Source organism: Aspergillus ambiguus (genome assembly GCF_047715705.1).
Source record: "Aspergillus ambiguus strain CBS 117.58 unplaced genomic scaffold BDV59scaffold_19, whole genome shotgun sequence".
In the NCBI taxonomy this organism is placed as follows: Eukaryota; Fungi; Ascomycota; class Eurotiomycetes; order Eurotiales; family Aspergillaceae; genus Aspergillus; species Aspergillus ambiguus.
In genome coordinates, this window is record NW_027395532.1 from 95,673 (window position 1) to 122,217 (window position 26,545).

A 26,545-nucleotide genomic window follows, 5' to 3' on the forward strand; every position below is an offset into this window, starting at 1 on the left:
TCGGCGGCCCCAGCGGTTCTTATCAGATTGACTTCTGCCTCGACTCTTTCTCCTCCAACTTCTCTCTCTCCATGTCGACCTTCTCCCTCCACCCTCTCACCCTCCAGTTCATTCACATCCCCCATGTGCATTCAATTAACCTCATTTCAGGCATCTCCTGGCTCTGTCTCCTCCCCGTCCTCCTCCTCCTCCTTCAATTCCACACGCCCCGTCGAACTCGTCCGAGAGGATGTCGCAAGTTAGGTCTCTCGCGAGAGCAATCCAACCTCCGCGATGAATACGACCCCAAATACACCCAGGGAGTGCCCTCCACGCATACAGACGAACACGGACTCCCCTCCTGGCGCATCAAAGCCCTCTTCACTTTCCCCATCAAGAGCTGCGCCGAAGTCGAGCTCGACGTCGCCGATGTCATCCCCACCGGACTCGCGCACGACCGCCAATTCTGCTTCGCCGAGTACATCACGCCGTCCGCCCACCCACCCCACTGGACCGCGCGCACCATGCGCGACGGCGAGTTCAGCAGGCTCGCGCTGATCCGGCCAGAGATCTGGGTGCCCGACCCCACAGCCCCAGACTACAGCCCGGACCTCGACGCAGTGCGCACCGACGGCGTCCTCGTCATCCGATACCCGCGCGTCGCCCACACCCGCCTGCAATCGCTTCTCGTCCGCTGCGCCGTCGCCCTCCGTCTCCTCCCCGCCGACCGATCCTTCTCCGTCCCGCTCATGCCCCCAACCCCAGACCGCTACCCACACACCCCCGTCAAGATCTGGAAAGACTCCCCCCTCGCCTGGGACTACGGCGAGCACGTGCCGCCGTCCCTGCGGGCCTTCCTCCTCGCTGACGGCAACAACGCAAGGACGACGCCCCGCGGGCCGCTGACGCTCTTCCGCGCGCAGCCAGCGCACGCGCGCGAGATCTTCCGCTGCGCGCCGCGGAAGGAAGCCGTGGGCTTCCAGCCCGTGACGGGCTTCGCGGACGCATACCCGCTGCATCTGCTCAACCTGGCCAGCGTGCGCGACGTGGCGCGTCGCTGTGCAGGCGACCTCCCATGGCTGAGCGTGCGGCGGTTCCGCGCGAACGTGCTGGTGCAGGGTCCTGCGGCGTTCGCGGAGGACCACTGGAAACGCATCCGGGTGCGGGGGCGTGGCGAGGACGAGGGCGCGGGCGCGGAGATCTTCGCATCGTGTCGTACGATGCGCTGCAAGTTGCCTAATGTGGACCCTGACACTGGGGTGAGGCATCGCTCGGAGCCGGATCGGACGTTGAAGAGTTACCGGCGCATTGACCCGGGGGATTTTACGAATGCGGCGCTGGGGATGCAGCTTGTGCCGGTGCCTAGGGGTGAGTATACCTTTGTTTGTTTGTGTTGTGTCGGTGGTGGTGCTGATTGTTGTGGTAGAGTTTACGCTGCGGGTGGGAGACTCGGTCGAGGTGTTGGAGACTGGAGAGCATTTTTATATCAAGATGCTTGCGCCGGGGGAGAAGGTCGAGGGGGTTTGACTTATGCGGCGTGTTCTTGTATATACATGGGTTGGCGATTGTACGATAGATAGAAGATGGAATAATGGGATGGTAGACAAATGGGTATCATTAGCCTCGCAGAGGACTGATAAACTAGCTATAGATGAAAAAGAAACAAATTATATGGTCTGCGCCGGACTCTCCTTGTCCGTCTTAAACTGGGTGGACGTCTCCGTGGCGTCCCCCGCGTCACTCTGGGGCAGCCCGAGAAGAGCCGCCTCCTCGTCTGGATCCTCAGGTAGCAAAAGGTTGAGGATCAAGCCCAGGAAGGCCGTCACTGCGAAGCCATTCTCCATGACCAGCTCCACGGCCTGCAGCAGGCCTTCCAGGCCGCGATTATTCCCACCGTACGTGAAGAAGTAGGAAAACCAGTCCGGGACCAGGGTGGCAGCCATGCCGATGGCAAACGAGGCGGTCAGGATGAAGCGGTTCCGTCGGGTGAAGGGAATATGGGTGATGATCTTGACGCCGGAGATAGCGACCGACGAGAAGAGGAAGGTGGTCATGCCGCCCAGGACGGGCTTGGGGATGGCGATGAGCGCGGCGGCGAACTTGGCGAAAATGCCCATGACGACGAGGAACAGGCAGCAGCAATAGCCGGCTTTGCGGTTGGCGCACTTGGTCAGCGCAATGACTCCGTTGTTCTGCGCGAACACGGACATGGGCGTGATCGTGGCCAGTCCGGCGATCAGGCAGGTAATCCCATTGCCCAGGACACCACCCTGGATGCGCGAATCGAACGTGGGCCCCTCGACCTCGACCTGCGAGACATCGCAAGTGGCCGTGATGTCTCCAATCGACTCCATCATGATGACGATGTAGACGGCGAGTAACGGGAGGATGAGCGGCGGGTAGATGTTCAGCGGGAACGTCTTGACCCAGAGGAAGGAGGCAACAGGGGCGGCGTCAATGCCGGAGCGATCGAAGTAGCCGCAAGCCGCCGCGACGATACATCCGACCAGCAGACCAACGACGACGGCGCACGACTTCATGATGGGAGAGCCGAAGCGCTCGCACAAGATGATGGTGACAAACACCAGGAATCCGAGACCGATGAACTCCGCACTGCCCCATGGGAGCGCATGCGGGGCGCTGGCGCTGGGGCAGAGGTCGCGAGCAGCGGGATTATCTCCGCAGCCTCCTGAACCGCCAGCCCAATCCATCATGGCACTTTGGATGAGCGAGACACCGATGAGCAGAACGGTCGGACCAGTCACCAACGGAGGGAATAAGCGTTTGAGGATCTTCGGGCTCAGGAAAGAAAGGCCAATTTCCAGCAAGGAACAGAGACATGAAGTCGCCAGGAGCGCGCCGTAGCCCTGGGGACAGGGTAACTTGGTGTCTCCATCCTTTGGGCAGTACCCGGTAGCGTACATCTGTTTGAAGGTGCCGGTGGCCACGGTGATGGTGGAGAAGGAAGTGCCGACGACGGAAATCAGGCCCGTTCCGATAAAGTAGCGGGTCTTGGTAACGTGCAAGCGAGCCATCTGCAGGGCTGAGAGAAGGCCAGAGGCGATCAACGACGCCGAGACAAGGTATTGATATTCTTCTCCGCCGAAGTTGACGCCCTCTTGACCACCGAGGATAATGGGAGGGGCGATGACTGTGGTTTGTTAGCTGCAGATTCATAGATCGAGATATAGATCGATAGACCCACCTCCGGCCAACATGGCCAAGGCATGTTGCAGACCTAACAACAGAGCGAGAAACACGGGTACTTTGTGCTCCAAGCCAAAGAACGGGGCCGTGCTCCGGGTCTTGGTGAGGAAGGGAATTCTGGGCGTGAAGAGAAAGGCGTAGTCATAGTCGCCTAGTAGGCCTTCTCTGGAAGGGTGTTAGAGTTGTCGGATGCAAACAGGCACGCGATCAGGAAGTATTACCGAGTGGTGAAAGTCTTCTTGATTCGACGGGCCTGGTCTGCCCAAGTTCGCCTGGGACGAAGATCGGGGCCAATCTGATCTGGGCCGTCCATCTGGATGAATGTGGACTCGAGGGTCAAAATGATAATGCGGGGATGGAGTCGGAAATGTGGACGGCGACGGTGGTCCTTTATAGAAAGCGAACGCCATGACGGGACGATGACTGGCGATGGCTATCAGTGATGCGTCAATCAATCGAATAATCGATTATCAGCGAGTCTATCGCGCCGAGCGTGTACGAGAAGACCATGGTTAGCGGCGTTTAGGGCCCGGATTAGTGTTGAGCCTTCCATGGCTGGTTGGATCTTGGCCGGCTTCCCCGTGGAGCTGCTGATAAGACGTGCTGGAGAGAGTATTTATCCGGTAGACAGACGCTAATGGCAGCCCCGTTCTTATCAGTGCTTGCTGACGGGCACCGCCGAACTCCTGCGAGATTGATAATGCAGCGTGGAGGGCAGAAGAGAGCATGGAAGAGAGATACAGACTCAGACTGGGAGATGTACATCCGAAAGAAGAGAGGAACTGGAGAAGTTCCAGAAGGATGACAGTTCCCTCTTTCGGTTAGGGCCGTGTGGTTAGTCATAGAAATGTTGCCATTGGCTGGAGTTTTCCTTACAGGTTGCCATGACTAACATGCCTTCGCAGGTGACCTATCACAGTCTACTGTCTACTGTACATACTACTACTATGAGCAGTATGCAGTAGAGTACACTACGCCGGACAGATGGAAGATGGATCTACCAAATTGCTAGTGCCATGAGACCCAGTAGTCTATTCTATATCGTTCTAACTAACGTAGTACTTTCTACTGCGTATGAGTCTTAACCAATCCAGGCCGATATATTACCTGACTCACATGCCAAAGATATAGCCGTCTTGCAAATAGCCGTCTTAGTCCCTACAAATTCATCCTTTGCCATGGCTACAGAGTTCCTTCTGGATGAATCACTGGAATACGAGCAGCGGTCGGTTCCAATATGGCAACAACTCGCGTGATGGCCTATCGAACAGGTAAGTGTGGTCGGTATCATGACCGATGTGCTCTGTAGACTCCACCGGGTACACTAGCACAAGCGATGAAGTATTCGAGGACTGACACAAATACGCCGTACACAGTTCTTGGAGCGCGATTTCCGGGGTCTTTTCGGACAACTATAGCTAGTCCCAGGGCAGTGGTCACCCTGAACCAAACCCGGTATTCGAGTCATCAGAACCGCTCGTCGGAGGACAACCACTGACTTGGACCTTTAGCCTGCAGGCCCAATCTACGAAGCCTCAGCTCCAGATACAAACAGTGGAACAAGGCCAGCAACATTTGGCCCGGCAGCGTCTCCGACGGCCCGTGTCCCCCCATCTCAGCATCTACCGATGGGAGATGAACATGATTAGCTCCGCGATGGAGCGAAACACCGGCATCATGCTGAGTGGGACGCTGTATCTATTCGCCACGGCGTATCTCTTCTCTCCCATGTTAGGATGGGACTTGTCCTCCGCCAGTCTGGTGACGGCGTTTGGGGCGCTGCCGGTGGCCGTCAAGGCAGGGGTGAAGTTTCTGGCGGCCTGGCCGTTCACCTTTCACTTTTTCAACGGAGTGCGGTTCACGGTGGCAGCAACCGCGCAGACATTGAAGAATCGGGACCAGATGGCGAAGATTGCGTGGGCGATGATGGGATGTTCGGTGGTTTCTGCCGCCGGATTGGCGTGGTTTGTATAGATCGGCAGTGCCTGAGGCAACCTCGGAGAATCACATGTCGGATTACATGATCGCCGTACGCTAGTACACCGTAGACGTTGGGTACCGCCAAAGGAAGAGTGATATGTTGACCCCAAGTAGACATAAAAATAGATCTAAGGGTGATGTTACATGTAAAGCTGATGTCAGAGACGAAAAGGAATCGGCGGTGGCAAGAGTCTTGTTGGATGAAGTGATTCTGATGCGGAGAAGAAACCCGGTCAGTAAGGCAGGCCAATCACCGTGCGTAGAGCGACTGACCGCCCACAAAAACGTTGGGGATTCAACAGATAGAGCGCATGGAGTCTGATTGGTGGAGAGTGCTGACCAACAAGAGAGACTTCCCGATTGGGACGATTGCCGTTTGCCTCAGTTGGTCCCTCTATCAGAGTACGTCTTCCATAGAGACTCTCTCGGTGCACATCCTCTCGCTCTCTGCTCCGTACGGCGTGCTCGTCTCGCCTCCGCCACACGAACTCCCCCTGGACCTCGGAATCAGATGATTCGGTCGGCGGTGTCATCGAACCACCCACCAAAAGTGCCCTGACCGGACGGCTCTCCCCCAACCAGTGGATCCTGGGGTGGGAAAAAGAGTTGAATAATCCTCATTCTTCTCCCTCCTCTTCTTCATTCCTTTCTTTCTATCCTCCGGTCTCTCTCTTTCTCTCTTGTCTGTGTGATCGACCTGAGCTTTCCCCACCCGTCTGGGTTTTTTTTCCCTTCCGTTTCTTTCCCTTCTCTTCTTACCTCTCTTTATATACCCGCCTCCCCTCAAACTTCCGGTCCCTCTCCTCCAACGACCCTATCATTCCCCATTGATCGAGTCTCTCTTGGCAAACAGGGACCCGTCATCATGTCTGCAAAGCCGGCAGACGCCTCTCGGCCTCAGAAGGTCCATATCGCGGATACCGCCATCACCCGTCAGAATTGGTACAAGCATGTCAACTGGTTGAACGTCACGCTGATCATCGGTGTGCCCATCTATGGCTGCATCCAGGCCCTCTGGGTGCCTCTGCAGCTGAAGACTGCCATCTGGGCTGTCATCTACTACTTCTTTACCGGTCTGGGAATCACCGCAGGTAAGCATCATTCAACCTTTTGAAAACGACCCCAAGGACGAACACTCACCAATTGTAAAAAGGATACCATCGTCTGTGGGCTCACTGCGCCTACTCGGCTCGTCTCCCCCTCCGTATCTGGCTCGCCGCCGTTGGTGGTGGTGCTGTCGAAGGCTCCATCCGTTGGTGGGCTCGTGATCACCGCGCCCACCACCGCTATACCGATACCGACAAGGACCCCTACTCGGTCCGCAAGGGTCTTCTGTACTCCCACCTCGGCTGGATGGTCATGAAGCAGAACCCCAAGCGCATCGGCCGGACCGACATCTCCGATCTGAACGAGGACCCCGTCGTCGTGTGGCAACACCGCAACTACCTCAAGGTCGTCATCTTCATGGGCATGGTTGTGCCCATGTTGGTGGCCGGTCTGGGTTGGGGCGACTGGTGGGGTGGCTTCATCTATGCCGGTATCCTGCGCATCTTCTTCGTCCAGCAGGCCACCTTCTGTGTCAACTCCCTGGCTCACTGGCTTGGTGACCAGCCCTTCGACGACCGCAACTCTCCCCGCGACCACGTCATCACCGCCCTGGTTACCCTGGGTGAGGGCTACCACAACTTCCACCACGAATTCCCCTCCGACTACCGCAACGCCATCGAGTGGCACCAGTACGACCCCACCAAGTGGTCCATCTGGATGTGGAAGCAGCTCGGTCTCGCCTACGACCTGAAGCAGTTCCGGGCAAACGAGATCGAGAAGGGTCGCGTCCAGCAGCTCCAGAAGAAGCTCGACCAGAAGCGCGCCAAGCTCGACTGGGGTATTCCCCTCGACCAGCTCCCCGTCCTGGAGTGGGACGACTATGTCGAGCAGGCCAAGAACGGCCGTGGTCTGGTGGCCATTGCCGGTGTGGTGCACGACGTGACCGACTTCATCAAGGATCACCCCGGTGGCAAGGCCATGATCAGCTCGGGTATCGGCAAGGATGCCACCGCCATGTTCAACGGCGGCGTGTACTACCATTCGAACGCGGCTCACAACCTGCTGTCGACCATGCGGGTGGGTGTCATCCGGGGTGGATGTGAGGTGGAGATCTGGAAGCGGGCCCAGAAGGAGAGCAGCGAGTACGTGCGTGATGCTCAGGGTCAGCGCGTCATCCGTGCTGGTGAACAGGTCACCAAGATTCCGACCCCCATCCCCACGGCAGATGCCGCATAAATGTCACGACCTGTTGTTTCTTTTCCTTTTCTCTCGTTCAGGCCGTTTGGTCTCTCTGATGTATGACTGTCGCGTGTGATTGCATCCCTTGTCTCATCTCCATGTTCTTCTTTAGCACTATGGGCGTTTCCCACGTTTTCCTTATCACTTCTAATTGGGGGTTTCCGGCGTTGGGACGAGATTTCTCCGGAGATGAAATTGTTTCTTGTCGATAATATCAAAAGTGAATGAAGATAGCGATGTCGTGCACGGTAGTTGACGAATCGAAATGATATCCAAACTGCGAATTTGTTGATTGAAGAAATGAATCGGCCTGAAAGTGGGGAGATGGAGTTTTAGTCTTTCACCCGGACCACCTGACCTTAAGACCAGCTGACCGCCTACAAGACTACGAGAGATTTAATTGCATGACAATGTTGATACATTCGGAGGATGTAATATAGAAGCGGTAGATAGGTATGTTTATATGTATTGGCTTCCATCTCCACAGAAACAAAAATGCAACAGGAGTGAAGATGACACGGCGATTTGTTCACAGAGTAGAGTGCTTCATAGGCTTGAACACATGCAACCATTCAGACACGCCTACATCCAAATATGTGCGTAATTATGCCATTGTGATATGCAACCCATTGCGGGAATACTGGATACTGATTTCTTTTATCGATCGTCTCAGACATTGTCGTACAACAGATGGTATACCAAGCCATCAGAGGACCGGAAAGCGCCGCTGACGGGTCCGCGAGGAGCCCACCTTATCCGAATATATGGATCCTTGGGGTCGCCAATTCTAACCCTCACGCTTTTAATCCCGCAGGGTAGTCCTGATGCTTCGCCGATGTCCCCTTTGCACGCCAGGTAGAAACCGCCGGGATATCGGCCTTGAAGCGCTGTTCTTCGGTGCCGTACGCACGGGGAGTGAGCTTGATCAGCGTATGAAGGGGCACCTCCATCCAGGGGCTCTGCTCCTGGGGCGTATTGTGGAAGTAGGCGTAGATGCAACGGAGGACGGCCTGGTGGGTGACGATGATGACGTTCTCGCTTCGTTCCAGCTCCATGATGATCGGCTCGAGGCGGATGACGACATCGCGGTACGATTCCCCCCCGCGGTAGCGGTAGTTGTACTTATCCTCGTCGCGGGCGGCAAAGTCCTCCGGGTACTTCTCGGCGATCTGCTCGTACGTGAGCCCGTCGCAAACCCCGGAGTCGAGCTCATCCAGAGCTTTCCATTCCAGCTTCTCGAATCCGGTTTCGGCGGCAAGGTGGCGGGCCGTTTGGATCGTGCGTTTCAAGGTCGACGTCCAGATCACGATCTTGGTGTTGGGCGGCACGCCGGATTTCTTCATCAGCCCCGGAAGCGCTCGCGCGTAGGCCTCGCCGCGCTCCGAGATGTTGGAGTCGCCGCCGATCTTCCCGGAGAGGTTGAATTCTGACTCGCCGTGCTGTGGGTGGTTGGTTAGTGCTGGTGGTCTAGGTGTGGCTGGGCGTGAGCTGCTTACCCGGGAAAGCCAGATCGAACGGGGCTTGATGTGGAGGTTCTGGATGTAGTAGACGAGGCGGCTGGATAGGTAGTCTTTGATTTGGTTGATGATGACGGTAGAGCCGACATTGATGAGTTTTACGTAGGTATAGTGTTTCTCGTTATCGTCAATGGTTTCGTAGACTTTTTCGTAATTGCGAATGCGGTTGCGGAAATCCAGAGCAGCCACCTCAGGGTCCTGCCCTTTGTAGTCTGGCGAGGTGGTCTTCACCTCGAGGATGTTGTTCATGATTAGGTCCTCGTCGTCGCATATCGATTCCACGAACAGCGCTTCGATGTTGGCGTTGACGCAACTTTCGTAGATCCAACGCCGGCGTTCCCTGGTCGAATTGGTCGCATCGAGGATCGAGACGACTCCATCTCCGGAGTCGAACCATCGGATCATGTCGGTCATGGCTTCTTCGGCGGCGGCCCGTCGCATCTTCTCCCCTTCCGAGTTGTGAGGGTCGAAGAAGGTCGCCGTCGGCTGCGGCGTGTTATGTCGACGGTAGCTGCCCACGTTGAAGACGCGCGCCGGGATCCCAACCCAAGCCAGGTATCGCATCGCTGGGAGGTTTAGTTTTCACGTTAGTCGGTGGGGTGCAGGAGACGTACCCTTTCCAGCGATGAGACTCTTGCCTCTGGCTGGGAGCCCAACCATGACCACGCAGATTTTCGTGGAATCGGACTATAATTCAATCGTCTGTTAGCTCTTTCGCTGAGATCTGTAATGCCTGACGATTGCATCGAGACGTGATGTGGGGTGCGGCGACAAATGACGACATTGGAACAACAAATACACATTCACCGATTCTCCCAAGAGACGGGGAGTGACGGACAAGTCGCGGTGATCCCAAGTAAACGATCTGTCTTTGCTTCCTCCGAGACGATGCAACAGTCTCCAGACCGAAAACATTCAAGGTATTCACAGCCACAGTTCACGGTGGCACACAGTCAAGGGAATTCACACAACTTACGCTGGCATAATAGTTATGGCCATTGCTCTTCCGAATCGCCCCGGACGCCATGATGGGCAAATGCGTCTTTTTCTCTTTCTTTCGATCTGTCTTTCTATATTGCTGTCTTTGGGGTTTGGCCTAATCAGGCGATGGCGCACGAGGACTCAGACCTCGGCCTGACTTGTCCGACCGGACTGACACCGGGAAGGAATCGCAGGCGGGAAATCGTCGAGTCAGCGAGGGAAAGCGATCGGATTGAATACCCAAGACCGGACTTGTCGTCTTTTCTTCTCTCCCAAGTCAATTCCTCCGTTTTTTCCCTCTAATCGAAATGGGCGAGACAGACCCGACGGGGAATTACGGGCTTAGAAGACGTGGTTGGATCCCATCAGGCAATGCGGTGAAGAGGGATCCAGCACAGACGTCATGCCGCGGGGCAGTAAGAGGAGGGAAGAAGAGGTCGACAAGAGGGTCAAACAACGGCCACTCAAGACGATTGTATGGTCAACGGAGAGTGCGAGGCGGATGGTCGAATGGTGGACTCAACCTGGACTGGGGAATCTATCGGGGAAAAATAAACGGTCGATGATGCATCGGACGGACGCCTCCAGCTGCCTCCCACGTGATGCCTACGTTTTCGTCGGGTAAAATCGCTGCCGTCATTCGCCCTGGGGATTTTTCTGGTCATTTTACGGAGTAGCTGATTTCGAATTTTTAATTTCGGCGCGGTTTCAGGGTATGGATCGACTGGGTTCCGTTGGTCAAGATTCCCCTATGGTGATATCTATTCGGATTTGCAGAGTCTGTAGTCAGGGTTCTGCTCGAGGGATGCCTACAGATCAGTAACGAGAAATATGGGAATCTTTTGGAGTCAGAAATATAGGAATAGAAGATCGATATAGAATGACATCAGCATATGCTGTGGGACAGGGACTAAGGCTGCAAGAATTACCATTGTTAATAACAATAAGCAACCTATCATTGGGAATTCGAAATACAGCGTACTTTTTTATGTTGTCTCCGTAGCATTTAGCTAAATATCCAAATGCCGGCTTGACCCTGGTTAGCGACAGATTTATACCAACTCAGGCTATATATCTATAGTTCCAGCCAATGTCTCTCTCGTATCCATGAGCCCTCAGCCACTATCTAGGTATGAGCTTGGAACATACGCATGTTAGACAACAAGAACAGTACTAAACACCTACTCATATAGACTCAACATCCAATGTTATATGCAACAATCCTGTTGAGATCGGTACTAGGTAATCGATATACTCCTCCGCATAAGGTCAAGCGCGACGTCACATGAGAGCGGCAACCGACGCAATCAGAAGAGCTCCATCGCTTGCTTGGCTCCCGCGGAGACAGCCTCCCTCTCGCGACCACGGCCGCAGCTCCAAACACCATGGGTTCCGGCGCCCTTCAGCTTCTGTGATTTCTCTTCTGGACATGCCTCTATCTGAACCGCTGACGCTGAAGAGGCGCGACCACCGAAGCTCGCCGCCAAGCCATGTTATCCGCCTTCACAGCTCGGCCCCTCGTCGAGCTCAAACCCCGGGACAAGTCGAGGATCGAATCGGTGCTCGCCTACGGGGATCGACTCCTCGCCGGTCTGAACAATGGCAGTCTACGCATCTACCGCGTCAACGAAACCTCCCACGACCCGAACGACGCCAATAACCACAATAACCACCACGCCGAAGATGGAAGCGCAGGAACGCTGCGGAACGGGGACGATGGGACGGGCTCGGTGAAACCGAAACAGACCGATCTCCTCCGCGAGCTGGAGAAGTTCTCGCGTTACAAGATCGAGCAGCTTGCCTTGATCAAGGAGGCCAAGCTGCTGGTCTCGCTGTCGGGTGGCTACGTCTCCATCCACGACCTGCAGACCTACGAGCTCCACGAGCAGTTGACGCGCTCAAAAGGCGCGTCCGCCTTTGCGGTGACCTCGAATATCGTCAACGATCCGGAAACCGGCGTCCCGTCGATTGTGTCCCGCCTGGCCGTGGCGGTCAAGCGCAAGATTCTCCTCTGGTCATGGCGCGACATGGAGCTGGAGAACGACACGGCCGAGATGAGCCTGGTCAGTGGGATCAAGACTCTGACGTGGGTGTCCGGGACGAAGCTGGTGGTCGGGCTCAACTCCAATTTCGTGATGGTGGATATCGAAACCGGCGATGTTGGGGAGTTGGCCGGACCGGGAAGCATCGGCGGACTGGGAGGGGCGGAGACCGGTCGGCTCACCGGCGTCGGCGTCGCTAGCATGAGCTATATCGGGATTGGGGGATCCGCCCCGAAGCCACTGGCGACTCGACTCAGCGAGGGACACGTCTTGCTGGCGAAGGATATCAACACGCAGTTTATCGACCTCGACGGCAACTCGCTCGGGCGACGACAGATCCCATGGAGCCATGCACCGGCGGATATCGGATACACGTACCCGTTTCTGTTGGCACTGCATGATGCATCCAAGGGCGTGTTGGAGGTGAGGAACCCGGAGACCCAGTCTCTGCTGCAGTCCATTCCGCTGCCGTCGGCGAATATCCTGCACATCCCGCAGCCTACGATCAGCCTCGCGCATGCCGGAAAGGGGTTCCTGGTGGCCAGTGACCGCGTTGTTTGGCGGATGGAAGCCCTGAGCTACGACACGCAGATCGACTCTCTCGTGGAGAAGGGGTATCTCGATGAAGCGATCAGCTTGGCAGGCATGCTGGAAGACGCCCTCCTTCGGGACAAGCAGGGCCGGCTGCGCGAGATCAAGCTAGAAAAGGCACAGGGGCTGTTTAGCCTGCGCAAGTATCAAGACTCGATGGACCTCTTTACGGAGGTCTCGGCGCCGCCGGAAATGGTCATCAAGCTCTACCCGAGAACGATTGCAGGCGACCTTACATCGATCGACGAGAGAGAGGAATCAGAAAGTGGTAGCACCCATAACCATTCAAAGGCGGCCGACAGCCAAACAGAGTTGGATGGTGCAAACTCGGAGGAGCCGCCTGTCCCTAAACATGCTCCTTCTGTGGCATCTTTTCTACGCACGAAAACCGACGAGGCTAGTGATGCAGGCAGTACCCGTGGGAAGACTGCTGAAGATGATCATTGCGATAAGGCGCTGCATGGCAAGGACCTCATCCATGCCACCCACGAACTGCAGCGGTATCTAGCAGATGTGAGACGGAGGTTTCAACGGTTCTTGAATCCGGACGGGTCTCTCAAAGTGATCGACCCGCCAAACAACGCGCCGAACGATGGATTCACCGACTCCGTTATGAAACTGCTGGATGTCACAAAGGAGTCTCGTGACTATGATTTTGGGGAGAAGCTGCGGGAGAAAGCAAGGCTCGTCGATACGACTCTATTCCGAGCATACATGTATGCCAAACCGTTCCTTGCCGGGTCCCTATTCCGGATCGCCAATTTCTGCGATCCCGATGTGGTGATGGAGTGGCTAGAGAAGGCCGGACGTCACAACGACTTGATTGATTTTCTGTACGGGAAGAAGTTGCATCACCAGGCGTTAGAGCTCCTCAAGAAGCTCGGTCAAGCCGACTCGGAGGAAGAGAATGCGCCACAACTGCATGGCCCGAAACGAACGGTTGGCTATCTTCAAAGCTTATCTCCGGATAACATCGATCTGATCCTCGAGTTTGCCGAGTGGCCGATTCGCGAAGACCCTGAGTTGGGCATGGAGATCTTCCTGGCCGACACGGAGAACGCAGAGACCCTGCCAAGACAACCTGTTTTGGACTTCTTGCAGAAGATCGATGCCAACCTCGCCGTTCGGTATCTGGAGCATGTTATTGGGGAGCTGAACGACATGACTCCGGATCTCCACCAGAAGCTCCTGACACTCTACTTGGATCACCTGAAGAAAGACAAGACCAAGGAATGGGAGTTTTCCAGCAACGAAGAACGAGTTGAATGGCGCGAGAAGTTCCTCGAAATGCTCAGGTCAAGCTCACAGTATTCGCCGGCGAAACTGTTGGACCGACTGGACCGAGATGGTAAGTCGATCGGCCGGAGGAATGGTGTCTTTGCTGACTCTCTAGATCCGGAATTCTTCGAGGCCCGAGCCATTGTTTTTAGCAAGATGGGACAGCATCGGCAGGCTCTGGAGATTTACGTCTTCAAGCTGGAGGACTATGCAAAGGCGGAAGAGTGAGTATCCGTAGCCTCCAGTCTGCCGGCATGGAGCTAACCCTGCAGGTACTGTAACTACGTTCATAAGACGGAGGATGCGGCTGCCACGGAGACCATGCCCTCGCACTGTACAGCGACTCTCAATTACGAGGACAAACCAACCATCTATTTGACATTGCTCTCTCTCTATCTGACACCCCCGCACGGGTATAAACCGCAATATGGACCGGCCATCGAGGTGCTAGCGAAGCACGGATCCCGGCTTCCTCCCAACTCAGCGCTGGAGCTGATCCCCGAATCGCTCCCAGTCAAGGAGCTCGAGTTCTACTTCAAAGGCCGGATGCGAGCGGCCAACTCGATCCTCAACGAGACGCGAATCGTGGCGAACCTGCAAAATGCGGAGAATCTGAAAACCCGCGCGCAACTGTTGGTGGGCGAGGGTATCGACCCTCGATCGTCCCGATCACGGCATGTCACCATCACCGAGGAGAGGGTCTGCGGGATTTGTCACAAACGGATTGGAGGCAGTGTGATCAACGTGTTCCCAGAGTAAGCCATGCGACTCCAGGTTGGTTTATCCGACACTGACTGATATACAGTAACACGGTTGTCCATCTCGGCTGCGCCAGTCGTGTTCCCTCCGGGATCTGACTGCAAATAGAATCGATGTGATGTGATGATTTGGTCGGTGTATTGTTTTCTTTTCTTTTTTCTTTTTTCCTTTTTTTTTTCTTGTTACCCGCCTTCTTTCTCCATAGTTCCGTTCCGTTGTAGTGAGATGGAGGTGCATCTGTTTGATACCCAGGATAGCAGTATAGTGCCAGGATTGAATGGTATATATGGTATTGATATCAGGAAGCGATTATGCGTCCTCCTCGACGACCTCTTCCCCATAGTTCTCCTCCTCTTTGGCCTCCTTCTCGGAGACCTTACGGCCTTCGGCTTCCGCGGCCTTCTTGTCCTCCTCCATTTTGGCCGTCAGAAACACGTTGATGTCGTTCTGCATGGTCACGGCGAGTTGACGCAGTTCGGTGAGATAGGCCACCTTCGCCCGTACATTCTCCGGGAAGGCATCGGACGAGACGGGGAGCGATGCGGTGATGGGGAGGTCAAAGGCGCGGGACTCCTCCGGAGCGGTGTAGACAGCGTGGAGAGGCATGGTGGAGGAATGGATACAGGATGCTGGATATTGGTTGTGGTGATGTTGGTGGTGGTGAAGAGACTGTGGGATTAAGCGGGGCGATCGGAAGGCGGCGTGAGAGGATCGACGATGGGACTGGATGAGGTGATCATCTCCAGGTGCTGTTTACCACTTCAACCTCAACCTCACCACCCACTTGCATATATCTCACCCTCCTCAACGACCTCTGTATTCTCTTCCGTACCATGGGGCCGCAGACCATGGCTTGACCCATTTCCCCTCCTCTTCTGTTCTCCATCATCCTGCCGTCATCATGTCGCGTTCTCTCGTCGAGCCCTCTCGATCTCCTGCGCCGCCTCGTCGCTCCCTTGACGACGAATTGGCCCGTCCGGACTCCTCGGGGAGTGATGCCTCCTCTATCGCCTCCGTGACCACCGTCTCGGCTATTCCTCCGCCGCTTCAGATCTCGAAACAGTCGTCGGACCACGGCACAGCCTCACCTCGGCCCCCCCGGTCGTCTAGTATCAACAGCACCGCCGCACCCGTCAGCAACGCCATCCATCCCGCCTCCTCGTCCTCCTCCATCAGACCCTCCGCTTCCTTCATGCCGCAGAATGACCCTACCAGCAGAAGACCCTCGGGTCGAACGCACCCGTCCGACCCCCCCAAGCATCGCCCTCGACATCACTCCCAGGGTTTCTTTGAACCGTCGTTGCCGACCGCTTCCATGACCGACACGGCTACCCTGTCCGCCTCGAGGATCGCTGCTCAGGCGGCTATGCAGCAGCAATCAACCGTGCAACCGCCGCCGAAGCGGTCGCACACCGTCATTCACAGCCCCGACGATGGTTCCAAGACCCGCAGGGGTGGCAGCATCTCGCCTCCTCCCCCTCCGCCCTCCGCCAACCCACCGGTCCCGCCGCCCCCAGGCTCCGGCGGCCCTTCTGCGACGCAAACCTACCCGAATGGCGGGCATGCTCATGTAGCAACCACCGCCGCCAACGTTGTGTTTCCCCGGCAGCCCACGTTGCCGCCTCCGGGGGCGGACCAACCGGCCGAGCGCGAACACAAACCCAAGGGCGAGAAGTCCAAGATGAAACTGTTCTCGAAGCCCAAGCACATCGGCATCAGCCGGGATAAGGATCCGTTCGGGAAGGATCGTGGTCTGCCGTCCCCCAGCAAGATGGGGTTCGCCGGCGCCAGTGGGCTGTCGCGCATCGTCAGCGCGTCGACCACCAGCTTGGCCGAGAACTTTCCGTCCAACAACTCGTCCATGTATAACCTCTCCAACGCGTCGGCGAGCACCGTCGTCCCGGCGGACAAGCCGGCGCCGAGCGAGAAAGAGAAGGAAAAGGAAAAGGAAAAAGACAAGGCCCACAAGCATCACTTCCTGTCGCGGCAGAAGTTGAAGCTGAAGGACCATAGTGATCACTACAACCTCCCCCTCTCGTCGGCCTCGAGTAACTCGAAGCCGTCGGACCCGAATGCCCCTCAGTCACTGTATTCCTTCACTCCCGCGTCCCCCAATGCAGTTGCGACGACCTTCGGTAAGTCAGTCAGCGGGTTGGATCTGCTCCATGGCGGACGCGCCCTACGAGAAAAGAAAAAGGAAGAAAAGGCATTGGCTGAGTCAGAGCAAAATGATTATTCCACAGGTACTGCAGGGACTCCGGCTGTCTTTCCGGGGCCCTCGTCCCTGGGGTCCACCGGGGTGCTGGCCGAGGCGGCGCTGCGAGAGACCCTTCAAGGGTTTGGCCTCAACAACATGACCCCCGAGGACGCGTGGGATTTCCTCAAGGCGAAACTGCTGGTAATCTTTGACGGCGAGGACGTCCGCATCGCCATCGAAGACCTCAACAAGTTGGTGCTGATCCACATCCAGCGCTGCGTGCAGAAGCGCACGCCGACGGCGATTGTCGATGATCTGCGGGAGCTGCTGGAGACCGGGTTCATGTCCCTGAATCACACGCTGAACGGCGTCCCGGACGAGAAGCTTGTGCCTCATCTGGTGCAGATCTGGATGCTGGTCTTTGGCACGATCCTCCCGTTCATTCAAGCCGTCTTCCTGCCATTGGATCTCGAGTTCCGCGGATGCGGGTCCGTGATGAACCTCCGGGAGGCCAATGAGTTCTGGGCTGTGGCGCTGAGCGGAGAGTATCCCGGGTGCGAGCTGGAGGTCCGCAACCTGGTGCTGATCGCGTTCCGCGATAAGGTCATCATGCACCGCTACGACGGGCTGAAGGCGACGTTTTCTCGATTGAGTCTGGACAACATCAACCTGGGGAATGCGGCGCTGAGCGTGACGACCAAGAGCAGTAGCAACAGCAACGGACGACCGATGACCGCGGCCTCGCTGGACGGTGGCTTTGGCAGCTACGGGTCGCAGTCCTCCATGCTGCTGACCACGGCCGGCAGCTACTCGTCCGACTCGCTCAGCTGCAACCGCAGCCGCGCCGCTTCCAACACGTCCTCCAACCCGGATCAGCTCATCTTCCAGTCGTTCTCCTCGCCGTCGCAACGGCCGACCATCCTGCATCGATCGTCGTCGGCGGCGGATACCTCCCATGTCATCACGGAGACGGTGGGGCGGATGCTGCAGTGCGTCAGTGTCCTGGCCAGCGTGCAGACGGGTGACCGGGCGCAGGAGAAGATCGAAGGCCTGAGTAAGGCGCTGAAGCACAACTGGCTGGGCCGGGGACGGACGGGTCGTGACCGACGCGGGTTTGTCGGGGCCAAGATTCGACCGGCGATCGTCTCGCGGACCGACAGTGATGAGTCTGTGAGACATCTTCGGAATGGGGAGCCGGATTGGAGTCTGCGCGATGGGCGTCAGGAAATGAGTGTTTTGTAGGCGTCTTTTTTTTGGGGGTTGTCTGGTACAACATAGATATCTACCGTGGCGCATCTGGAGGTTCTTTGGATATCCGATTGAGCGGGTCTGCTATTAGTTTCGGTTCTGAATGAGATATGATATGATCCAAATTGTCGACGTGAAATGCGTAGACTGATGCTTTAATGGCGCTCTCATGTTTTTTCTTTTCTAGGTACATTGCAAACTAAGGTCTCCCAATCGCCGCTCTGTACTGGTTCCATCCTGCCAACATCTGCTATCCCAAAGACCGATCACGCATCCGCAGCGCCTCCCTTCAGGACTTCCTTGTACTTCTTCTGCAGAGCCGCAGGAGGAAGCTTCGCACCACCATCACCCTCGATGGCGTCGGCCACACGGTGCCACTTTTCCTGTTCGAACTTGTCCTCGATCTCTTTCTTGAACTTGAGGAGACGGGCGACCTTCGCGACCTCGTTAGTGCTAGATCTACTGCACGTAGGCCGGGAAACCGGCGACTCACATCATCCTCGGAGATTGACGCAAAGTTCGCCTTCATCGTCGTGTATCTCATGCGCAGAGTGGAGCCCCCGACCTGGACGCCGGTGTGTTCGACGTAGGCTTTGGTGATGTCGGTCCAGTTGCGATTCTCCTGGTCTCTCATGCGGATGATCATGCGGTCAGTCATCCCAGCGGCTTCGAGACTGGTCGGGATGGGCCCAAGGCTCTTCTTGGACGGGGTGGATTTGGCTTTCTTCGAGAAGGCTTCCTCGTTCATCTCCTCGTCGGCTGGGGTAGCGGGGGTGGTGGCCTTCTTACGACCGCGCTTCTTGGGGGTGGGAGTGGTAGGCTCCAGGGTGTCGTTAGATGGTGCCTTTGGATGGGATGGAGTGTCTTCTTCGGTCTTCACGCTGATGTCGGTGACTTCGGGGGTCATGTTGCCCTCGGGAGTGATGGTTGCCATGGCTTGGGCTGGGGCTTTGAGGGGGTTGATTGTAATGAAGGGCATGCGTCGAGGAGAGGGGATGAAGTGAGGGAAGGGAGAAAGAGGAGAGGAGACGAGGAAGTCAGCAGTGAGGGCAGCAGGCTGGTGGGTTGAGCTGGGGGAGTAACAGAAGTCATTCACTCTGGTCGATACTGGGTGGCGATGGCACTGGCACTGGCACTGTCGCTTTCACTTGAGACCTGCTGCTGGTTGTTCAATCGTCTCGTTGGCTCTGAACAGGAGAAGTCGAGCATGTTGATAGGTGGAGTCATTGAGGTGCAGTCCTTCGGGCTGAAGCCGGATGCGATACTGAGTGCTTCTACCTGGGTACTGGTACTCGATGGGTCTGTCAAGAGAGGTATAGGTCTAGCTATCTGAAGTATATACAATGATGCAACCTGAAAGAGGTTCGAGACTACCGGATCGGGAAAAATGAAGTTATACAGACGATGCAGGTCATTGGTGAACCCTGCAGACCAACCACCGCCCATATCCGTCCATCTGTATCTGATCCGGTGGGAACTTGCATACGTCGGACAACACGTACCTTCAGGGAGGAACCTGGTCGGATTTCAATCTGCCTCATGCCGAGAGGCCTGTGTACGGCTGAGCAAACAGCTGACGTGGATGAGGGTGACTGGCGGTGGATGTCTGTTCTTGCCGCCTTGCTTTCGTCGTGCGAAGAGAGATAGCCCTGATCAACCTCCGCAAGACGGATCGACAGCTTCATGACTCATCACGAACGTGTAACTGCATCATGCGTAAGGGCAGGGATGCGAATCCTGCCAAAAGTGATGCTGAGTGACTGGTCTAGACACACAGCTGCTGAGCTGAGCTGACTGAGGCGAGCGCGCGATGAGATGTCACGGGGCAAGCGAGGACAGGATCTCGACAGCCGAGAGAGGACGAAAGGAAGAGAGGGAGGAGAACAGGTATATAACATCAGGAGCAGCAGAAGACTGGTGGTGGTTGATCTCACCGCCAAATCCGCTGACAGCCAATGAGTTTCCCCATCGGGAAGTAAGGCAGACATCCATTCACTCGTCGCTGCTGCTGCCTTCTCCTCCATCTCGTTCTTTATCTTCTTTCTCTTCTTCTTCCTCTTTCTCTTTCTTTCCTCCTCCTCTCCTCCATCTCCTCCCATCATGGCTGACTCTACAGCCACTAACGCTCCTACTCCCACCACAACAAATACGAGTGCTTCAACAGACTCCAAGTTGGACGCTGAGCCCGCCGTCGAGAACGCCAACAATCCACTCAAGCCAGACTCGTCCCCCGCAGTCGCCATCTCAGAGAACAAACCCTCATGTAAGAAACACCCCGCCAAAGAACCCGACCCCAGTAGTCGCAAGAAAAAGAAGAAGAATCGCAAAGCTGCAAAGGCCTCCATCGTCACCAGCAGCGACAGTTCTTCCTCCTCCAGCTCCTCAGACTCTTCAGACCAGGAGTCGTCCGGTGCTTCATCCAGCTCCGCATCCGAGACAGGCCGGAAGCATCGCAGAAAGCGTTCCAAAAAGTCTAAAAATGCCCTCCGGTCGAGTCGCAAGAGGAAGTCCCGCGTCCACTATCCCTCCGACTCGGAGGTGGAATCGGATCCAGACGAGGCCGACGATGCTTCCTCCATGGATGAGAGGACTCTCAAAAAGGTCATCCACAAGCTCAGACTCCGCAAGGCCAGGAGATCCCGCTCCAGGGAGGAGTTCTCCGAGAATTCCTATGACGACGAAGACGAGGATGAAGATGACGATGTCGACCTCCGCCTCGCCAAACGCGCTCTGAAATTGAAGCTGGCTGATGGCCGTCAGAGTAAATACAGGAAACGGCGCGATGCCTACAACGACGGCTTGAAGGGCAAGCGAAAGAGAGCCGCCTCGAAGATGGCCTTCAAGCGGGTCGATCAATGTTTGTCGCCCCTCCCCTGACGGCGACGTCGTGGCACTAACGAGAACAGTATGGGACAATACCATCCATAATTTCAAGCTCACCGAGACTGTCGACGACCCCTCCGCCAACGAGTGGGACCAGTATCTCTTTACCGTGCGTCGCAAGTTTGATTGGGACAACAAGTACATGGAGACTGTCGTCGATCTCAAAAGCAAACATCTGCGCGATGCCCTGTCCACGGTCATGGACGGCGTGAAGGGCGTCAGTTTGGTGCAGGAGACCGCTGTCGTTGACCCCAACATGTTGTTCCTGTACCTGGAAGAAACTCGCCAGTACATGAAGGATCTCAAGCAGCAGGCGAAGACCGAGAAGAAGAAAAAGGCCCGCAAGATTGCCAGCCTGAGGGCGGCCCATCTCAAGGTCCTCATCAAATACCTGGACACGGACTACGCGGAAACCAAGAAGACCCTCTACCCGTTGCTCGAATCGAATATGATCACCTTTGATCTTCTCTGGGCGCTCTTCAAACCCAACACCATTGCCTACTCCCCGACCTACGGGAACCAAGATGAGCCCCGCGCATTCAAGATCGAGTACGCCACCAAGGAGACCTCCTTCATGAAGGGCCAATGGTACAGCATTGAAGGCCGCTACCTGGAGTACGACGGGAAGACCTTTGGCATGGGCACCATGGCGGCCGAAGTCGAAAGCTTCAAAGGAGCCCGCAAGATCACCAGTCTGGGCTGCTACCCGTTGAAGTATCACCGGGAGACGGAAGAGATCAAGAAGAAGCTCGTCGAAAGAGGCAAGAAGTTCGTCGCCCTCCGCGGGATGAACTACCGCTTTCACAAGGGCATGGCGTTCTACAAGAAAAAGCGCTCCGTCATCAAGGTCAACATCAACGGACGAGTCATGATTGATCCCGCCATCCACCGCCGGATCAATCCCAACTACCCCATCAGCACCGTGCGTCCTAAGGATCCCGACTTCTTAGATACTTCCGATGACGATGACAGTGATGGCGGCTGCTGCTGTGCCGCGTCCGATTCAGACGACAACGAGTACAGCCACCACCGACGAGACTCGGACGCCCCTCGGATCCGCTATAAGCTAGTCCGGGATAAGGAGGGCAAGCATCACGTTGTGGAAGTAGAGTTGGATGAGAACGGCAACGAGATCCAGAAGGAAGACATGGACGCGGTGGAGGATCCGGCTCAGAAAGACTTCACCGAAGAGGAATTGCTCATCGCCAGTCCGGTCGTGCTGGGTTTCGCCTTCAGCGAGAAGCTCTGGCTGGAGTTCAGCATCTCCGGGATCAGCGAAATCGAATGGAATGAGGATGCGTTTGACTCTCTTGTCCTCCCAGACAATCAGAAATCCATCGTGAAAGCCCTGGTCGAGTCTCACACCTTCTGCGCGGCACAAAACATTGACGACGTCATTCAGGGCAAGGGCAAGGGTCTTGTTGCTGTGCTCCACGGTCCTCCCGGCACAGGCAAGACCCTGACGGCCGAGGGCATCGCCGAGCTACTCAAGCGGCCCCTATATATGGTCAGCGCTGGCGAGCTTGGAACGGACTCCCGGACGCTGGAAGCAGAGCTCAACAAAATCCTGGATATTGCCCACTCCTGGGGAGCAGTGCTGCTCCTGGACGAAGCGGACATTTTCCTCGAGAAACGGACCATCCAGGATATCCACCGCAACGCTCTGGTTAGCATCTTCCTGCGTCTGCTCGAATACTTCCAGGGCATCCTCTTCCTCACCACCAACCGCGTGGAGACCTTTGACGACGCCTTCCAGTCGCGTATCCACGTGGCTCTTCGCTACGGCGAGCTCACCACCAAGGCGAAGCGGAGTGTCTGGAAGATGTTCCTGGAGCGGGTGCAAGCGAAGGAGGGCGTGCAGACGGCCATCTTCACCGAGAAGGACTTTGACATTCTGGCGCGTCATAACTTGAACGGGCGTCAGGTAAGTTGAGAGAGAGAGAGAGAGAGCACGTCTGGTAAGAGACCGTAGCTAATATCCCACAGATCAAGAACTCGGTCCGCACTGCGCAAGCTCTGGCGGTCAATGAGAAGACTCCGCTCTCGATGGAGCATATCAAACGGGTGCTCGATGTGGCCGAGACGTTCGACCATGACCTTCGCGGAGGAACTGGGTATCTGGATGCAATGAGAAGCTACACATGAAGGTTCTGGCTGAGATTTTGAATTTCTACCAAGCGATTGATTTTATTCCGGGATTTGCATGTTTTGATGGTGCACCGACTTGGATCTCTCCCTTCCCCCCCCTCCCTCTTTTTTTTTGTTGATACGTTGCGGGTTTTACGTATTGGGCTGGTTGACGGCGACAGGTTACGATTTACGACGGTAGAGAATAGGTACATAGGTGCACCGAATAGTAAGGTCTGTTATATGGAAACCACCCATGAGGGGTTTTCTCTAAGCAGGAACCGAACCATGGGGAATCAATGTATTAATTTTTTTTAGTCAAGGAAAATACACGTCATCTACCTTCCATGACATCTATCAGAACCCTTCCTCCGGATATAAAAGTCGATGGGAAGCATACGAGATGTGGGTAGGTGAGGCCAAATGACAGACACAAAATACACACGAGACTGTTATACAGGGAGGAAGGGGAAACGGACCAAGGGGGGAAGTCCACCGCATTTAAGGGTTGGCCTTGACGAAGTCAACACCCTTCTTGATGTTCTTCTTGAGGTCACCGAGGCAGGCCTCGAGGAGCTTCTGCTCGTAGTCGTTGACCTGGCCGACGGGGAGGATCTTCTCGGCGCCGTTGGGGCCGAGCTCGACGCGGGAGGCGAAGAAGTCGATGCCCTGGTCCTTGTAGAGGGGGCTGTCGACGAAGGTGGGCTCGATGACGCCCTTCTCGCCCTGGGAGGCCTTGAGGAGGGACTCGGCGAAGCGAGCACCGGCCATGGCCATGGAGAGGGTGGCGGAGCCGGCGCCGTCCTTGGCCTTGACGACCTCGTCACCACCGAACTGGATGCGGTTGACGAGGGCGTCGCGGGCCTCGCCGGCGATGCTGGGGTGGTTGGACTGGGAGAGGAGGGGCACGATGGTGACACCGGAGTGGCCACCGACGACGGGGACGGCCTCCTGGGCGGGATCGGTCTTCTGGACCTGGGAGATGAAGCGGGAGGCACGGACGACGTCGAGGGTGGTGACACCGAAGAGACGCTTAGGGTTGTAGACGCCCTTGGCCTTGAAGACCTCCGAGACGATGGGGACGGTGGAGTTGACCTGGAGTTAGGTTAGATTTGGGACGATCAAAAGAGGAAGAAAGGGTACGTACGGGGTTGGAGATGACGAGGATGTTGGCCTCGGGGGAAGCCTCGGCGGCGGCCTTGGCAAGGTCACGGACGATGGAGGCGTTGGTGTTGAAGAGGTCTAGCGGGGAAACCCGGTCAATTTCATCGATTCCGACGGGATAAGGGGCGACATCGGGGGAATGGATGCATACCGTCACGGGTCATGCCGGGCTTGCGAGGGACACCGGCAGGGATGAGGACGATCTCGGAGCCCTTGAGAGCATCATGGAGGCCGGACTTGTCAGGGTTGTAACCAGAGACGGTGCTGTTGGTGTTGATGTGGCTGAGATCAGCAGCGACACCTGAGAGGGAGTCAGTGGGAGGGGGAAAAGAAAAAGAAAAGATTTCGAATCGATCGCGACGAGGGTCGCTCGGAGTAACTGGCACATACCGGGACCACCGCGGATATCGTAGAGAGCGAGCTCGGAGACACGAGGGTTGAGCTTCAGGAGGAGAGAGAGAGGCTGGCCAATGCCACCACCGGCACCGAGAACGGCGACCTTGGAAGCCTGGAGGAGGAACGGGGGTTAGTAGAGGACAGGGAGGTGGTTTGGGAGAATGAATGTGCACAGCTCCGAAGGACCGAACGGGTCAAGGCATAACATACCTGGCTGGCAGAGGCGGAGAAGGCGCGCTTCTGGAGAAGGTTGAAGGACTGACGAGCGGCGAACATGGTGAGAGAGATTGATCTAATCCTGATGGATAAGATAAAGTGATGGGTGATGGGGAATGGGGGAGGGAGAGAGAAGGAGAAGGAGAAGAAGAGAAGGAGGAGGAAGAGAAGAAGAAAAGTGGCCGGTGAGGAAGGGACTCCGCTCTTTTCGGTCTGCGGCTAAATCGCTCCGTGCCGAGTCGCCGTATGTACTACAGGTATGAGGGAGTACGAGTACCCACGAATGGACTATACTGCTAGCACATCGACCATATGTCGGGGTCTATATGAATAAATTATCTCTCCTCTTCAGATTCCCCTACGGCTCATTCCAATATTCAGTCATTCACTCACGCATCAACTACTCCGTACAATATCGGCAGTACTGACCCACCCAGCACTCCGAACCCTCCGAAGTAGGACTAAATCTCCCTCACATGCAAATGTCAAGAAATACATCCATAGAAGCTATCAAATGCAACCCGAACGCCTCCGCTAGCAAACAACATCCAAATCATATCAAAACCCCAAGTAAGCACCCATCATACATACAACACACCCCGCCGACTATCGCAAAAAGTGCAGCACCGCCCAGCAAAACAGAAAGAAGATCACCACGCCCGCCCAAAAGATCCACTTGTCCTGCTTCGCTCGTCGCTCGACCTTGCGAATGGTCTCGCCGCTGACCCCCAACGTGTTGGCCACACTGTACAACCGACGCTGCGTGCCCTTGAGGATTTCGCGCTGCTGTCCGAGATCCCCCAGCACCGCGCGCCCCCGTTCGATAAACTCATCCAGCTGCGTGTTCGTAGACGACAGGAAGGACTGTTCGCGCAGTGCATGCGTCTCCCGGTTGTAGTCGGCCGGAGACGCCCCGAAGCTGAGCCCCGGCCGGGAGGACGACGGTCCGAAGGCGGCGGCCGCCTGCGAGGGCGGCTGCGAGTACGGGTTCTCCGGGGTCGCCGTGTGGTGCGGACGTCGCCCCAGCAGTTCGTTGCGGTTCGTGACGGATTGCTACGAGCCTGTCAGCGCCGGTTTGTTGCGAAGCATTCCGCAAGGCAAGGACCACTCACCGCGTCCTCTCTCTCCTTGCGGAGTTGGTCGAAGTGCTGTCGGTAGTCGGACAGCTCTGATCGGAAGTTCTTGACTCGCTCAAAGGCTTTCTCTTGCTTCTCGGGGATCAGCTCCTTCTTCGATAAGGCCGAGTAGTCGTCGACGGTTCGTGAGAGGGATGCGAGGGAGGCAGCAATTTGGCCTGCGCTGTTAGTTTCATTCTGTAAATGTAGATTGCTGGGGTGTTTATTTGGTTACCTTGCAACGCGGCCGATGAGGTAGCGGGAGATTGCGAGAATGTGTCCAGATCACGGCGGATCGCCGAAGACTGTTTCAGTGCGGAGTTGAAGAGAGAATTCTATAACAATCGTCAGGGCGAGGTGAGGCGGAATGTGCTGCGCACGGGAATATACCATCTTGGGAAACGCTCGTCGCCCCGAGCGCAGACGGGAGTCAGGATGTATTTGCAATGGGAGGAGAAAGGCCAGTGAGATAGAATCAAAAATGGATCTCACACCGATCGTCAGGTCAGGAACTCCGTGGGGAGCAAGTCGCAGCGTGTTGTCGCGGTGGTGTCTATCGGCGCCCGTCGAGGCCACATG

The 26,545-nt window shown here is 56.2% G+C and overlaps 12 protein-coding genes across 12 annotated transcripts; 6 read left to right on the forward strand and 6 right to left on the reverse strand.

Moving 5' to 3' along the window:
* Window positions 1-71: 71 nt before the first annotated feature.
* BDV59DRAFT_202568 (MOSC domain protein) lies at window positions 72-1,506 on the forward strand (the record flags this gene model as incomplete). The annotated part of the gene is made up of 2 exons (XM_073694069.1): window positions 72-1,347; window positions 1,406-1,506. 2 exons carry the CDS (start codon window positions 72-74, stop codon window positions 1,504-1,506), a joined length of 1,377 nt encoding a protein of 458 aa, XP_073547188.1.
* Window positions 1,507-1,609: 103 nt separating this feature from the next.
* BDV59DRAFT_179929 (nucleobase:cation symporter-2 family protein) lies at window positions 1,610-4,134 on the reverse strand. The gene is made up of 4 exons (XM_073689973.1): window positions 4,094-4,134; window positions 3,408-4,022; window positions 3,185-3,351; window positions 1,610-3,130 (listed from the first exon to the last, which is right to left on the reverse strand). The coding sequence occupies exons 2-4, from the start codon at window positions 3,497-3,499 to the stop codon at window positions 1,647-1,649; spliced, it is 1,743 nt and encodes a 580-aa protein (XP_073547189.1). The 5' UTR covers window positions 3,500-4,022; window positions 4,094-4,134; the 3' UTR covers window positions 1,610-1,646.
* BDV59DRAFT_179930 (succinate:quinone oxidoreductase subunit C) lies at window positions 4,135-5,891 on the forward strand. The gene is made up of 3 exons (XM_073689974.1): window positions 4,135-4,641; window positions 4,698-5,377; window positions 5,440-5,891. Exons 1-2 carry the CDS (start codon window positions 4,523-4,525, stop codon window positions 5,158-5,160), a joined length of 582 nt encoding a protein of 193 aa, XP_073547190.1. The 5' UTR covers window positions 4,135-4,522; the 3' UTR covers window positions 5,161-5,377; window positions 5,440-5,891.
* Window positions 5,892-6,031: 140 nt separating this feature from the next.
* BDV59DRAFT_193638 (stearoyl-CoA 9-desaturase sdeA) lies at window positions 6,032-7,449 on the forward strand (the record flags this gene model as incomplete). The annotated part of the gene is made up of 2 exons (XM_073692261.1): window positions 6,032-6,257; window positions 6,320-7,449. The coding sequence occupies 2 exons, from the start codon at window positions 6,032-6,034 to the stop codon at window positions 7,447-7,449; spliced, it is 1,356 nt and encodes a 451-aa protein (XP_073547191.1).
* A 765-nt stretch (window positions 7,450-8,214) lies between these two features.
* On the reverse strand, window positions 8,215-10,145 carry BDV59DRAFT_41709 (bifunctional nucleoside/nucleotide kinase/histidine phosphatase family protein). The gene is made up of 4 exons (XM_073696346.1): window positions 9,946-10,145; window positions 9,584-9,656; window positions 8,949-9,535; window positions 8,215-8,891 (listed from the first exon to the last, which is right to left on the reverse strand). The coding sequence occupies exons 1-4, from the start codon at window positions 9,994-9,996 to the stop codon at window positions 8,247-8,249; spliced, it is 1,356 nt and encodes a 451-aa protein (XP_073547192.1). The 5' UTR covers window positions 9,997-10,145; the 3' UTR covers window positions 8,215-8,246.
* An 894-nt stretch (window positions 10,146-11,039) lies between these two features.
* BDV59DRAFT_41812 (putative vacuolar morphogenesis protein AvaB) lies at window positions 11,040-14,775 on the forward strand. The gene is made up of 4 exons (XM_073696347.1): window positions 11,040-11,080; window positions 11,144-13,931; window positions 13,977-14,085; window positions 14,134-14,775. Exons 2-4 carry the CDS (start codon window positions 11,441-11,443, stop codon window positions 14,618-14,620), a joined length of 3,087 nt encoding a protein of 1,028 aa, XP_073547193.1. The 5' UTR covers window positions 11,040-11,080; window positions 11,144-11,440; the 3' UTR covers window positions 14,621-14,775.
* A 154-nt stretch (window positions 14,776-14,929) lies between these two features.
* Window positions 14,930-15,226, reverse strand: BDV59DRAFT_202574 (uncharacterized protein; the record flags this gene model as incomplete). Its single annotated transcript, XM_073694070.1, has 2 exons — window positions 14,930-15,067; window positions 15,125-15,226. The coding sequence occupies 2 exons, from the start codon at window positions 15,224-15,226 to the stop codon at window positions 14,930-14,932; spliced, it is 240 nt and encodes a 79-aa protein (XP_073547194.1).
* Window positions 15,227-15,371: 145 nt separating this feature from the next.
* Window positions 15,372-18,187, forward strand: BDV59DRAFT_179944 (uncharacterized protein). Its single transcript, XM_073689975.1, has one exon. It carries the CDS (start codon window positions 15,522-15,524, stop codon window positions 18,057-18,059), a length of 2,538 nt encoding a protein of 845 aa, XP_073547195.1. The 5' UTR covers window positions 15,372-15,521; the 3' UTR covers window positions 18,060-18,187.
* A 144-nt stretch (window positions 18,188-18,331) lies between these two features.
* Window positions 18,332-18,999, reverse strand: BDV59DRAFT_202576 (uncharacterized protein; the record flags this gene model as incomplete). The annotated part of the gene is made up of 2 exons (XM_073694071.1): window positions 18,332-18,499; window positions 18,559-18,999. 2 exons carry the CDS (start codon window positions 18,997-18,999, stop codon window positions 18,332-18,334), a joined length of 609 nt encoding a protein of 202 aa, XP_073547196.1.
* Window positions 19,000-19,958: 959 nt separating this feature from the next.
* On the forward strand, window positions 19,959-23,296 carry BDV59DRAFT_41869 (ATP-binding protein). Its single transcript, XM_073696348.1, has 3 exons — window positions 19,959-20,922; window positions 20,972-22,872; window positions 22,935-23,296. The coding sequence occupies exons 1-3, from the start codon at window positions 20,166-20,168 to the stop codon at window positions 23,091-23,093; spliced, it is 2,817 nt and encodes a 938-aa protein (XP_073547197.1). The 5' UTR covers window positions 19,959-20,165; the 3' UTR covers window positions 23,094-23,296.
* Window positions 23,297-23,576: 280 nt separating this feature from the next.
* BDV59DRAFT_202578 (malate dehydrogenase) lies at window positions 23,577-24,911 on the reverse strand (the record flags this gene model as incomplete). Its single annotated transcript, XM_073694072.1, has 5 exons — window positions 23,577-24,170; window positions 24,223-24,317; window positions 24,391-24,540; window positions 24,630-24,747; window positions 24,846-24,911. 5 exons carry the CDS (start codon window positions 24,909-24,911, stop codon window positions 23,577-23,579), a joined length of 1,023 nt encoding a protein of 340 aa, XP_073547198.1.
* A 260-nt stretch (window positions 24,912-25,171) lies between these two features.
* On the reverse strand, window positions 25,172-26,513 carry BDV59DRAFT_179949 (golgi SNAP receptor complex member 2 family protein). The gene is made up of 4 exons (XM_073689976.1): window positions 26,357-26,513; window positions 26,202-26,301; window positions 25,964-26,145; window positions 25,172-25,904 (listed from the first exon to the last, which is right to left on the reverse strand). Exons 1-4 carry the CDS (start codon window positions 26,357-26,359, stop codon window positions 25,458-25,460), a joined length of 732 nt encoding a protein of 243 aa, XP_073547199.1. The 5' UTR covers window positions 26,360-26,513; the 3' UTR covers window positions 25,172-25,457.
* Window positions 26,514-26,545: the final 32 nt, after the last annotated feature.